At 35.7% G+C, this 14,636-nt stretch overlaps 1 protein-coding gene across 5 annotated transcripts in view; it reads right to left on the reverse strand.

Annotated features, from left to right (window-relative positions):
* ABCA5 (ATP binding cassette subfamily A member 5) overlaps positions 1 to 14,636 on the reverse strand; it is a 135,825-nt gene that overhangs the window by 17,056 nt on the left and 104,133 nt on the right. For all 5 annotated transcript variants that reach the window (XM_027626108.2, XM_027626109.1, XM_027626110.2 and 2 more), the window contains exons 19-25: positions 11,584 to 11,785; positions 8,885 to 9,054; positions 6,461 to 6,588; positions 5,912 to 6,049; positions 4,489 to 4,602; positions 1,159 to 1,329; positions 56 to 169 (exon numbers count right to left, since the gene is read on the reverse strand). In XM_027626108.2, the coding sequence (XP_027481909.1) occupies positions 56 to 169; positions 1,159 to 1,329; positions 4,489 to 4,602; positions 5,912 to 6,049; positions 6,461 to 6,588; positions 8,885 to 9,054; positions 11,584 to 11,785 (1,037 nt within the window). The remainder of the gene's footprint in view (positions 1 to 55; positions 170 to 1,158; positions 1,330 to 4,488; positions 4,603 to 5,911; positions 6,050 to 6,460; positions 6,589 to 8,884; positions 9,055 to 11,583; positions 11,786 to 14,636) is intronic.

A 14,636-nucleotide genomic window follows, 5' to 3' on the forward strand; every position in this document is an offset into this window, starting at 1 on the left:
TTTCAAGTAAGCTACTGTTAAAAGTTGGGGTGAAATAATACAAAACATGACTTACCACAGAATAGATAAATGACCAAAACTCTTTGGTATTCAAAATTTTTTTAAAAGTGAAGGAGGTAACATAGGTAAACAGAATGACTGATGGAACATAACCAATAAGGCAAAAAACCTATAAAACAGAAATGTGTATTTTTATGTAAAAATATGAATAGCTAGCAGTACATATGATATAAAACACCAGTTGTATCAAAATATTAAGGAATGATTATTCTTCAAATTTTATTGCTCAACCAATCGCTCCAAAAACTGAAATTGTAGTTACTTGAGGAATTACCATGCACATTCTTCCTAAATCAGTAAAACTCACACTTTTAACTACCTGTTAACACAATCCTGAATAAGTAATTTACACTGAACACTATATGTAGTTCTTTTTTATGTCAGTTGAAATGCTGTCTCTAATCATGTTATAAAAACAAGTATACTAGCTGGTTACAACTTTATCCTTCTCAATCAACTATTAGCAACCATTTCAATATACAGCACTCAATGCATTTGGTAAGTATTTAAGAAAAACTTATTAATTTATAAAGCAGAAATTTATATGTAAAGTCAGTATTATCTCTGGCAAAACGATAAAATTACTTTCAGTAACCCCAACCTCACCTAGTTCTATTTTCCCTTTTTCCTAATATAAATCATTCACATGAAGGGTCTAGTATCAGTCATATACATGTGAACACGAATGTAAGTCATACTCTTCCTTAGTATTTTAAGGGACATTTTAAAGTATGGAATAAAAGCGCTTCTTTGTGAAATTATTTTCAGACATAGAGACAAGGAAGACATTTTAAGGAAGGACTGTTTAATTATTCCTGATTACACACAAGTATGCAGTCTACAGAAAAGACCACCTCAGTCTCAAGGAATTATTTCATAATGATAGCTAGTTGTTGTTTTTTAAAAAACCACTTACAGTAACATAAATTGCATTATCAGTATCATATACAATAATTAAAATAGATACTGGTTCTACTTTTTATAAAAAAATTTATATTCACATTACTTGATGAACCACTTGTCATGTTTATAAATACTTAGTTTTTTAAAATAACATTTCATTTATAAATAGCATGAGTGCAAGTAATGTTAACTTACCACAGAAAGGAACTTTATAGCATAAAAATATAATCCATAATGAAATGCAAATAAACTTCCTAGCATCAAAATAAGAACAAGAAAAAATAAGGGGATATCAACAATAGCTTGTCCAATCCAATATGCAGATGGCAAAAGCCCTGAAAGTTTAAGTTGGGTATAAGCTTTGATCTACAAAACAAAAAGAGGGAGGAGGGAAACTGATTATAATTGTAAACATTTTACACACAAAAAACTCTAGCAAATTATTGTGGAACTCTTCATTTTACATCAACAAAACAATACAGGTCACATTCTAGATCACTAGGTAATAAAAGCCCTCCTACAATCTAAATTCCATATAGTCTTTAATTTGGCTCAGTTCTGAGATGTAACAATTTTGACAAAATTTTTCAGAATCAGAATACAGTAGAATTAAGAAACACAAAACTAAAATAAAGCAAAAGGTGTCATGGGAGTTATAGCTGTGCAAACAATATGCAGCCAAAACGGTGTTGCTTTTACAACTCTGGAAGTAGATGAAAGATATGTTTAAACAGAAAAGAGATTCTCATTTTTAAAAATTAACCTTTCAGGAAAACACTAATAAACTGCCAAGTGTCTTCAGGATTTACATAAGGCTTTCAGCTGAAGTGTGAAACTCTGTACTGATAACTCATTTTTAGCCTTTTATATCCTCCTGTGTAGTACGAAAACTTAAGTTGTTATTACTATAAGTAATTAGCATTTTCATGTATACAAACAGTAAACCTAAATGATCTGAGTTTTCCTCTCTCATCCTCTCATTATAATTTGAAATTTTAAAAATCTTTTATAAATCCAAATACCTAACAATTTTACTCAGCTGATTTTTGGCATCTATAAAAACATATACTCCTAATAATTAAATATATTATAAGAAAGAGCTAGCCACTCCAGCAACCCTCAGTTTGTTTCCTGAGGTTAAGAATTCCTCATATCAGTGAGGTCATATGATACATGTCTTTCTCTGGGGAGGGTTGGGTGGCTGGGTGATAGACATTGGGGAGGGAATGTGCTACGGTGAGTGCTGTGAATTGTGCAAGACTGTTGAATCACAGATCTGTACCTCTGAAACAAATAACGCAACATATGTTAAGAAAAAAAAAGGGGGGGGAGATGAACCATGAGAGATGATGGACTCTGAAAAACAAACAGGGTTCTAGAGGGGAGGGGGGTGGGGGGATGGGTTAGCCTGGAAAAAAAAAGATAGCAGAAGGGGAAGAATGAAGGGGAGTAAATCTGAGGGGGAGGTGAACCATGAGAGGTGATGGACTCTGAGAAACAAACTGAGGGTTCTAGAGGGGAGGGGGGAGGCGGATGGGTTAGCCTGGTGATGGGTATTAAAGAGGGCACATTCTGCGTGGAACACTGGGTGTTATGCACAAACAATGACTCATGGAACACTACATCAAAAACTAATGATGTAATGTATGGTGATTAACATAATAAAAAATTTTAAAAAAACCTGTACACAAATGTTCATAGCAGCTTTATTCATAATAGTCAAGAACTGGAAACAATCCAGATCCACACCATGGAATACTACCCAGCAATAAAAAGAATGGACTACTGATACATATAAACCAACTGAATGAATCTCCAGGGAATTATCCTAAGTGAAAAAATCTAATCCCTCCCAAAAATACGTTATGATTCCATATATACATTCTTGAAATATCAAAATTACAGAAATAGAGAATAGATTAGTGGTTGCCAGAGGTCAGGGAAGGGGTGGGTGTGTGGGCTTGAAAAGGGCAATAGGAGGGATCTCTGTGGTGAAGCCACTGTTCTCTATCTTGACCGTATCAATGTCAATATCCTGGGATTTTACTATTATACCACAGTTTTACAAGATATTACTGAGGTGAAGTGAGCAGGATACAGAGGATCTCACTGTATTATTTCTTAACACCTAACACGAATCTACAATTATCTCTAAATAAAAATTTGAGTTAAAAAACATATAAGTTGAAACAAAAGAGAGAAAAATGCAATTGTCTAGGAAGTGTTATATGTCAGTGGTGGTGTTACGGATTTTTTTAATTTTCTTATGCTTTCCTACATTTTTTTTTTTTTAAAGATTTTATTTATTTGACAGAGAGAGACACAGCGAGAGAGGGAACACAAGCAGGGGGAGTGGGAGAGGGAGAAGCAGGCTTCCCGCCGAGCAGGTAGTCCGATGCAGGGCTCGATCCCAGGACCCTGGGACCATGACCTGAGCCTAAGGCAGACGCTTAATGACTGAGCCACCCAGGTGCCCCAACTTTCCTACTTTTTTTTTTTTTAAGATTGTATTTATTTGAGAGAGAGAGAGCAAGCACACAAGCGGGGGTGGGGAGGGGCTGAGGGAGAGGGAGAAGCAAACTCCTCGCTGAGCAGGGAGCGCCACTCGGGGCTTGATCCCAGGACCCTGGGATCATGACCTGAGTTGAAGGCAGACGCTTAACGACTGAGCCACCCAGGTGTTCCTTTCCCACATTTTCTAAATTAGAAAAATGAATATATATATTTATAACAGAAAAAAAAGAATATATTTTTAAAATATTTCCTGAGACTCATGCATTACTTTTCCACTGAAAAAAATTACTAAAATATGTAATTGTCTGCTCTGAGACTTCATTATTTGTCACACTGGGTAAATTAATTTAGACAATTCTGCTTCCACTGAACTAAGAAGACATGTGGAAAATGAGAATTTTGATTACAGGAGTAAGAGAGGGACAATGTCAGCAGCGTAGAAGGGTGGAAGGCTTTGAATAGCCAAGAGACTGTACAAGAGCACCATGTGCCTGAGGACAGAAGAGAAAGGAGCAGAAAAGAAAGTAAAAAGATACCGAACAACTCGGTACACAAAGCAATTTTTCCTAGGCTCTGGTGACCACAATCATTATCTACCTATTTTTTTCATTTAGCAAAAATTAAGTACCTTGTACATTCAACACACTCCATTAAAGGTTAAGGGGCAGAGCAGGTTAGTGTACCTGTTAAGAACATAAGAACATCTCAAATGAGATGAGACAACATGGGCACATGATATGACCACTCCCATCCCCACTTCCTGACCCATAAATAAAGTCGGTAACATAAAACTTACATCGCAATCTTGTAAGGATTAAAGGATGTAACTTTTGAAGCATGACAGGGACTCAACTAAGAAATGACAGTTATTACTATTACTATATTAAAAATGCTTATTCTCCGTTTACTTACTCCTAAAATACAAGTCTTGCACTCATGCAGAGCAGGTTATTGTTCTGTATGAGACTTCTTATTAACGAACTTTACCTGTAATTTTAACTCAATCATTACCTTATGAGTCTCTGCATTTTCCATGGCAAAGTAAGGTGGCATTGCAGTAACAATGATTCCCAGTAAAGCTGCTTGAAAATACAGCTCAATTTTGAAAACGATGTCTGTAATTTCCTGAAAGACAATCACAGAGTAAGAAATGAAACTGAGAATCACTTTCTACCATCTTACTACTTTCTAAATAAAAGACTATCAAAATCTCTGAAGAAACACATTAGGATGTCTATCCTAGGCATAGTCTATATGAAAAAACAGGTGGCAGAGTTAACAGGCTGTGAGTTACAGGACCAGCTCTGCCACTTAGTAAGTAGCTATATAATCCTGAGCAAGTCATCGTATTTCCATTTTCTTATCTACAACACAGAATAATAGGGCATTTAAATTAAGCTTTACCATTTAACTAAAAATAATAATGTACACGAAAAAGCAGTTAACATGTCCACCAGTAGTCCTATGCAATGAACAGGCAGAATGATTTCTGACGCACTCATTGGTTGCTGGGACTATGAGCCATTTGGGATCTCGGGGCCCCTCTTCCTTTTGAAAAAGCTGTACTTGGGAACAAGCTCAGCCTCCTATGGAAACAAGAGTTTCTTCTCCCCAGCATGGGGGGCTATAACTCCCACAGGCCTCAATGGTCCCTTGCTGCCCCAAAGACCCAAGTAGAGAAGGAAACTTTTCCAGACAACTGAAATAAACAGCTGGTGCCTCAAATACAAACTACCCAGAACCAAGTGCACCGTATTACCCCTGCCCTCAACAGGTTCAAGGGTCTTCTGGAGGGTGGGAGAGATAATGAAATCTAGAACTGATGTAGTGATGGATGCAGAACTCTATGAACATAATAAAAATCAGTGGACTGAAATGAGTTAATAGTGTATGAAGTGTATCTCAATAAACTGTTAAAAAAAGTATAGCAATAGAAAGTTAAAAATGCTATTACAGAAAGATAATTGTCCATTTATTTTTCAACATGCGAAAAATAAAACATAAGGGTGAGAGAAAAATGTTGACTATTTTTCTGAAGAGTTAATTTTCACATTTATAACCCAATAGTCCTACCTAGAGGAAAAATGACTGTATGAGCAACTTCTCAAGTTTATTTCGCTAACCCAGTAAGAGATTTTAGATGAACAATATTCATTTTTAAGTCATCTTAATTTTTCTTGTCTGATTAATACAAAAAATACTTATGCTTTATAAAAGTATCAGTACCAAGACAGAACTTCCTTGACCCTGAAGCAAACTAATACTGGGCACTCCTAAACCCAGATGTAAAGCATCCCCAAGTCAAGCCTTAGACTAAGAACTGTCACATGATAAACATCTACAGATTTCCTTTGTAGTGGTACTTGGCTTTTATTACACACACACACACACACACACACACACACACACACACACATTTTTAAAGTTTGCTTACTTGAAAGAATGGGGTATTCCAGACCTGGATGCTTTCGGTCACATTTAAATGATAAAGATAGTAATTACTGATAATATTCATCAATACAGGTAAAGAACAAACCATAGTACTGTTGAAAACAGCTGTAAAAACATAGTCCTACAATTTAAAAAAAGAGAGTGCTATTACATACCATATGTAAATACATTGCTACTGGGTACTAAGCCTTCTCACAGACCAAGAGAATCCTCACTAACTAAAAGTTGATTCAACAAATTATCGAAATAATATTCAATAGATAAAGACAGATGGATAAAGAAAATCTGGTTTGGAGTCTATAAATTTTTGGTATTCTAAGCAAAAATATAACAAAGATTAAATTTTTTATAGTTTTGTATATTGTTCATCCACCAGGTCATAAAACACATTATAAACACAGCTAGCTATGTCCAAAAGTAAATTCTCATTTCCAACTAATGACGTCAGGTCAGCAAACGACTGATTTTAGAGAAAATACCTTAATGTCCTATAACCTTCGAATAGGTCTTCACTCACATATTTTACTCTTACCTTTTCCGAATACATCACATTTAAAGCCGCACTGTGGGGGGCAGCAGACACATAGTCACTGTCATTAAACACGGTCACCATTATGCTCCAGTTTGTGAAAAAGCTAGTAAGATCACTGATATCGGAGTCTAGTAGAGAAAATAAGCAAATAATAAAGAATCAGTTTAAATAAGAAACAGACACAGACTTTTCATAACATTGAAAGAGCTTTTTTTAAAAAACAGGTTATCTTCGTTAGATAAGACATGATTAAGAACACTGGCTCTGGAGGCCGTCAGCCTGGATTCAAATCCAAGTCAATACATACACAGGCTTTAAAAACAGAACCGGGCACAGTAATTGTACAGATTTCAGCTCCCGCTGCTGCTACTATTATTACATTGAAAGTTTACCTAAAATACTCACATGAAATCTGGTTAAATTGTGAGAATAAAAATCTGGCAGTTTTATGTAATAAGAGAACCTGCTAGGCTCAGAAAGGTAGAACCAGGCAGGGTGTGGAGTCAGGTAACATCACTCCTTAGAGGATTTCTGTGTGCTCTGAACAGACAAATTTTATAAATGTCAATTGCCTTAAAATATTAAAACACATAATCAGGTCTCCATCTACATTCTTTAAATTGCCTGAAGCCATGGGAAAGATTATGAATCCTGTCTGAGGTTTAAATCTATACCAACAAGTCTGATGAATGGAAACTGCTCTCCCTCCATCTTCACAAAAGCCAGAAAGGACAAATGTGACTTGGAGAGAAATCAAAACCAAGCAAAGGTTAATTAAAAATAGTATGGCCTGTGGATCAGATCCAGAACCAAACTTGAGTGTCAGAGAGAATGGTGCTTTTAGAGCTCTCACTGGTGCTTTCTTACCTAGTATCTCAAATGATCTCTCTTCTCTAGTTTGCCACAGGGGCTCTGTACTCTTCAGAAGAGTGCTACATTATAACTGAAGGAACTATATGACCTGTGACACAAAAAGCTGTGCAAGGAGGATCAGATAACAATCTAATACAGATACACAGAGGCCAGTAGTTTCCAAAGGAAACATGGCTTTATTTAGGACCAAAAAGGCCTAGGAAGATGTAGGGTACATATGTGAGCAAATTCTAGAAATACTAAAAAAATAACAAAAGGGACAAAACTTTGAAAATACTAGTGTTTCTGCAGATCACTGAGAGTGAGCTCAAAACAAAATGATTTGAGATACATATACAATTTCCCAAACACACAAAAAATGCCACTATGTGAGTATAAGGCTCTATGCAGCACTATATTTTACCAACATGAAATGTGTATTAAAATCAAAACAAAAATTCTAATGAAAGAAATCAATTATAAAACATCACATTTTCTATTCAAGAGTAGTTTTCTATCACGAAATACAGTCTTTCTCCAAAAGAATAAAGATTATATAATAAACTGGGAGTCACATTTTAAAAGTGATGATTTTTAAGAGTAATTTATAATCATCCCTAACTATGATTATCTAACACTGGTCAAAGCTCTTCAGATTAATAGTGAATCAAAAAGGAAATATACTAGAATATAGGTAAGTGTTGGAAAATAATAAACCCCAAAGAGTTTGTGAGGTATATAGTGATTATATTAAATGAAATTTTCTAACCTATTTCAGCAAGATAAGCAAATAAAGTTGCCTCTAAGCAGATAAAGCTGCCTCTGTTTTGCTGTAAATTTGCCAGAGTTAGCTAACCTTGATTTACTCTTGAAGAACCTTGGGACTGTATCCATGCAGATGAGAGATTTTGTAGGAACAACTGTTCATATATGAATGAAATTTTGTACTAGGTTTAATTATTTTGAAAAGCAGAATCCAATGTCAGGTTTTTTGTTGTTTTTTTTTTTTAAACTTGTTCTAGCCTAGCTCAAGACCACGGTTCTTAATTTTTTTTCATATCTGACAACTATGTAATTAAGAATAATCAACAGCAAATTCAAAAATATTCATTACCAATTTAATGTATTTGATTATATCTAATGCAATTTTTCTTAATTCTAATTTTTCAGTCCTTGAAAAATTATTTAAACATTTCTATTTAGATATCTAACTACATAAATATTACATACTGTAACTCTTTCTAAAGGTGTTTCAACTTCTGAAGTTTATTTTCCTTGCCATAAACTTTAATATGAAACACAATACTCTGAGAATATGTTGCTACCATTAAAAAAGGAAATCTTAATATTAACAGGACAAGGTTAGTTTTAAAAACTGTAATCTACACTTAACCAAAATTTCGTATCTGTAATATATTACTCAGCATCAATAAGGAGTTTTTTAAAACTTAGATTTGTACGGACAGACCATGCCTTTACCTTACATCTATTTCTAAAATCCCAACCTCTGACCTATATTCCACACCCCATGCCCCAACCAACACACATTCACAGACCTTCACACACTCTCACCAGTAGAATTTTGAAGAAGCAGACTTGTTTTGTATTTATGAGGTTTATCTCCAGGTTTTAGCAAATATAAGTCTGGAACAAGTTTGATGGGAACCACAGCATTTTTAAAAGAGCGATGCACCAAAAACATAAAAATCTGAACTGCGAAAAAAATTAAAAGCAGAAGCAACCTGAAAGGAAAAAAATAAAACAGCATAGGACATATTAATATGTAAATCTATTTTTAAAAATTCTCCTTCAAATAACAGTTAAAAGTACACATGAAAAAAAAGAGAGAGAGACATAGAGAGAGAGAGAGAAAAGAAAAGAAAGACCTGAAGGAAACAGTGCTTGGGAATAGAATTTCTACTCTCCAAAATGATCTCATGACAATACTGGACAGAAAGCCAGTATTCAATGACAAAATTAAAAATTATGAAACTAAGATCAGACTCATCCAGAAACTTTTATGGGGTATATAAACTTGTGCTTATAGTTTTTTAAGAACCAGACATTATGCCACATTTACATGTCTATTGTCCTGAGGGAACTACTATATTTCCTGCCCTACGTCTTAACTATTTACTCTCCTATGTTTTAGAAAAGATATAATACAAAAATATTTTAGATATAGAGAAGGAAACAAAAATACAGGAAACCTTTGTTTTGTTTTTAAACACACAGTGAAACTTTGAATGACTGTTATCTTTGAAATGTCATCCACACCATATTAGTTTCCATTGTTCCTCTACACTCCATTGTTCCTCTAGAGAGAGGCAAAGCAAGATATACTACAGCCAGTTATAAGGATCATTATTTGCTGTTGGTCAAGTACATAATTCTATTACCTATTCAAAATGCCCTTCTATCTGGAGGGTAGATATCCTTCTGTCTTATCCTATAAAATATTTGCTATATTTTATGTGATAGGTTTCATAGCAAGTGGGTAGAGAGAGTTTAGATTATTACAGTTTAGCATTTTATAATTTTCAGAAACCCTCCAATTTAAAAAAAAAATCATTCTTATAAATTGTTGTAAGTATACCTGAATCAGCATTTCCAAAAGCATACTGCATTAAATCCTAGTTTCATAATCAGTTAATAGGTGTTTTACGTTCAAAAATTCATGATTAAACAGTATTTGGAAACTCTAGATTTAACAAAACTGAAGCAATTTCTTTACCATAGAACCTCTCATGTGTTTTCATATGCTAATAAACAACTCTTTAAGACAGGAAATATAAGATACAGTATTAACTAAATGCACAGATGGTCAAATGCATATTTGGAATACTTTGTGTTAGGACTTGAATATTTGTGTCACCCTCCCCCTAAATTCATATACTGAAGCCCTAACCCCTAGTGTGATGGTAGTAGGAAGAAGGCCTTTGGGAGGTAATCAGGATTAGACGAGGTCATGGGCATAGGGCCCTTGAGATAGGATTAGTGCCCTTCTAAGAGATTAGAGAGCTTGCTCTCTGTCCCCTGTGTGTCAACAAAGAAAGTCATATGAGCACACAGCAAGATAATGGCCCATCTCTGCAAGCCAGGAAGGGTGCCCTCAGGACCAATTTTGTACCCTAATCTGATTTCCACTCTCTAAAACCATGATAAAATAAATTTCTGTTGTTTAAGCAACCCAAGTTTATGTTACTTTGTTATGGCAGTCTGAACTAAGACTTTTATTGTTTTTCAGGGAGTATTTTAGGAGAATAGTGTTCAATTAAAAAAAGTGAAACATGCTGATTTAAATAAATAGTTTTCTTTTAGTAATGCTGAGACTGGAATATATGAGACACTTGGCTGACATTTCTTTGATACTGAATAAACTAGGGCAAAAAAGCAAATGAATTCAGCATATATCAAGCATATAACAATATTCTTGCTTATTAAATTTTATTTCTACTGCCATTTTGGATCTAACAAGATCAGTGTGTGTTACAGGAAAATATTTAATGTTATGTCCCAATAACTGAAAGTCTAGCACACATTGGGAACCTGAGAGAGGTAAAGCAAAGTTGAAAAGATATCATTTTGATCCCAGTTCTTGAAGCTATAAAGCCTTCTTTATATTTGTCTCTTTATCTGATACAGAGATAAAACTTACTCTTCCTGCTGTTTACAAAAAGCAGTTATACATAATAGTAATACATACACAATACATCATGTAAAATAGCAAAATAAAATTTAAATAGTAATAATTCAAAAATTACACAATTAAAGAATATAATGACAGTCCCTCAGTTAGACGAGACAAAAAAATGCTAGTTTAAAAAAAGAGTGACGGCGCCTGGGTGGCTCAGTCGGTTAAGCGACTGCCTTCAGCTCAGATCATGATCCTGGAGTCCTGGGATCGAGTCCCGCATCGGGCTCCCTGCTTGGCGGGGAGTCTGCTTCTCCCTCTGACCCTCCCCACTCTCATGTGCGCACTCTCTCTCTCATTCTCAGTCTCTCAAAATAAATAAATAAATCTTTAAAACAAAACAAAACAAAAAACACGTGAAAATCCTTTAAAAAAATAAATAAAAAAATAAAAAAAGAGTGAAAGTTCTAGTGGTATTCAAAGAAATCGCTAAATGCATAGTTCTTTTCTCTGACGTGAAGTTATAGTCTTAATCTTTCAAAACTACATAGACTTACATATGTCTACATTTAGATGACAAACTGAATTTGTAGCCTTAAAAAAACAACTCATCAGGCAGGAAAGTGATCATACTTACACTGATCTTACTGATTTACTTTCCCGTTTCAAGGTAAGCAAATGAAACTTTGCTATTGTATACACCTGCTGTTTCCAAAGGCTCATAGTGCTCACAAAGGAAGCCTTGGTTTCAGAAAGAATAAGTAAGCTCTGCTCCATTTCATCAAAAGATTTTGAATCCATTTCTTCTTCTGGTGGCTGCTGAGTAAATACACTATAATCTATTTGCCAAAACAAAACAAAGACAGAAAATTATGGGATATTCCTTAAAAGAATGAAAATCTTTCTGAGGCATGTAAATTTTAAAGAAGCACACATCTGGTGGTGATGTAGGACAAACGGAACTCTCATATACTTTGGCAATATTATTAAAACTGAACACATGCAGGCACCTGGGTGGCTCAGTCAGTTAAGCACCTGCCTTCGGCTTGGGTCATGATCCCAGGGTCCTGGGATTGAGCCCCGCATTGGGCTCCCTGCCCAGCGGGGAGCCTGCTTCTCCCTCTCCCTCTGCCTGCCTCTCCCCCTGTTCATGCTCTCTCTCTCTCTCTCTCTCTGTGTCTCAAATGAATAAATAAAATCTTTAAAAAAAACAAAACTGAGCACATGCATATCTTATGACCCAGAAATTCTCCACTAGGTATAAACACAACAAAGATACACACATAGGTCCACCAAAACACATATACAAGAATATTGTTAGCTAGCTACCTGTCAAGAATAGCTATAAACTGGAAGAATGCAAATGTCTACCAACAGGTGAATGAATAAGTTGTGAAATACTCTTGTAATAAAATAGTCTAAAACAATGAAACTCAATAAACTACTACACAACTACAGTAGTTTAAACCTTACAAACTTATATTAGGTTAAAAAAATCAGACACAAAAGAGACATACTATATGATTTTTTAAAAAGATTTTATTTATTTATTTGACAGAGAGAGAGCACGAGTGGGGAGGAGGGAGAGAGAGAGAGAAGCAAACTCCCTGCTGAGCAGGGAGCTGAGCAGGGAGCCCAATGTGGGGCTCGATGGCGAGTAGTTGACTGAGCCACCCAGGTGCCCCCACACTGTATGATTTATACCATGAGACCAAACACAGATAAAATTAATCAATGAGGATAGGAAAAAGGATATTTTTATAAGTGATTCAATTTTTATTTTTTTATAAAGATTTTTACTTATTTATTTGATAGAGACAGCGAGAGAGGGAACACAGCAGGGGGAGTGGGAGAGGGAGAAGCAGACTTCCCGCCTGAGCAGGGAGCCTGATGCAGGGCTCGATCCCAGGACCCTGGGATCATGACCTGAGCTGAAGGCAGACACTTAATGACTGAGCCACCCAGGCGCCCCAGTGATTCAATTTTTAAAAAAAATGAAAAATAATGAAGAGATGAAAATTGGTTTCAGTATGAGGAGAGCCACAAAGAAGGACTTCCTTGACTTACGTTAAATTTAAAAAATGAGTAAACCTTAAAAACTTTAAGAGTGGAATGGAATAATGCATAAAATAATAATGAACCACAACCTGGTTATCTTGGGACTTTTGCAACTCAAGAGTTTAGATGAATGACTTAGTAAGATGAACCAATCTAAACCCTCTCGTCAATCAAACTAAAAATGGGGGCTAAAATATTATATATCACAATCACGGTATTCAGTGAGCACCAATTTACCTTCTACAGAATTTGGTATTTTTAACCTTTGAAAAATAAAACAGTTAAAATCAGCCAAACTGAAAGCAAGCCGATGTTAGAGGTACATTTATTTTGCATGGTGGACTTAAAGGTATACAAAATAAAGCCAGTAACACCTACACTGCACATAGCCTTCTCATCTTTATCCCCCTACCCAACTCTACAGACTACTTCCTATACCTCAAAATATTTAGCATAACAGATAACAAGCATCTTCTCCACCTAATTCTCTTCCGTCACCCAAAGTATTACAAATATACTCACCAATAATGTGTTCTACATCCTCACCTCTAACTTCCTCTACTTCTATTTCCACACCTTTATCTCTACTCAATGGCATCAAACTGGACACATGTCCAAATTTGGTATCTTGTTCTCTCTCCAGTTATGTAAGATCTAAAACTTTTATGTGAACTTTCTCTGATACAGTCTGATAGCACATCCTCAAAATAAACCTGACTTTGTCCTTTCTCCATGTTTGAGAGAAACATCGTGTTTCCTTCACCCTCCTGACCCACCACCACCACCACCACCACCACCACCACCACCATCTTGCTAACTTTCAATCGTAAGAAAAGTTTCCTCAACTCACATTCTCACCTTAAACTTCATAGAACCAGCTTTGACCTTTACCAGGCTACTGTCAAGGTCACCACTGACTTCCACATTACCAAAGCCCTCACTGTCTTTCCCTGTTTACCAAAACCATCTTTTCTGTTCTTATCTTATTCTTCACAGCAATCAGCAAATAAGTGATCACTTCCTCTTTCCTAAAACACTATTTTGTCTGGGCTTTTACATCTCCTTTTGTGAAGAGAGAAAATACAATGATGGGTCCTTCTCAGTCAGCCCTTTCTGGCCCTTCACTACTCAACCTCAGGGTTTGCCTGTCCACTCTTTATCTGTACTCTTTCCGAGTTATTTCATCCAAACCCATGGCACCATCTACCTGTGGGTAACTCCAGAATTTAAATCTTTAGCCCTAACATCTTCACTCAGCTGACAATCCCTCAGGAAAACATCACCAATACCATGAAGATAACCCGTCTATTCTGTTTCCCTATTTTCTCAACCACCCTAGCTCAAGACAATATTAAGTGTAATAGTTTCCTAACGGTCCTCCTGCTTCCACACTTCCTTTACAATCTACTCATCATTTAACAATCAGAATGCATTTTTAATTTTTTTATTATTAATTAATTTATTTACATTTTTAGGGAGGGGAGAAGGGCAAAGGAAGAGGGAGAGAGAGAATCTTAAGCAGGCTCCATATACGGTGCAGAGCCAGCTGTGGGGCTCAATCTCACAACACTGAGATCATGACCTGAGCTGCAATCAAGAGTTGGACGCTTAACCAACTGAGCCACCCAGGCA

Source organism: Zalophus californianus, chromosome 16 (genome assembly GCF_009762305.2).
Source record: "Zalophus californianus isolate mZalCal1 chromosome 16, mZalCal1.pri.v2, whole genome shotgun sequence".
NCBI lineage: Eukaryota > Metazoa > Chordata > Mammalia > Carnivora > Otariidae > Zalophus > Zalophus californianus.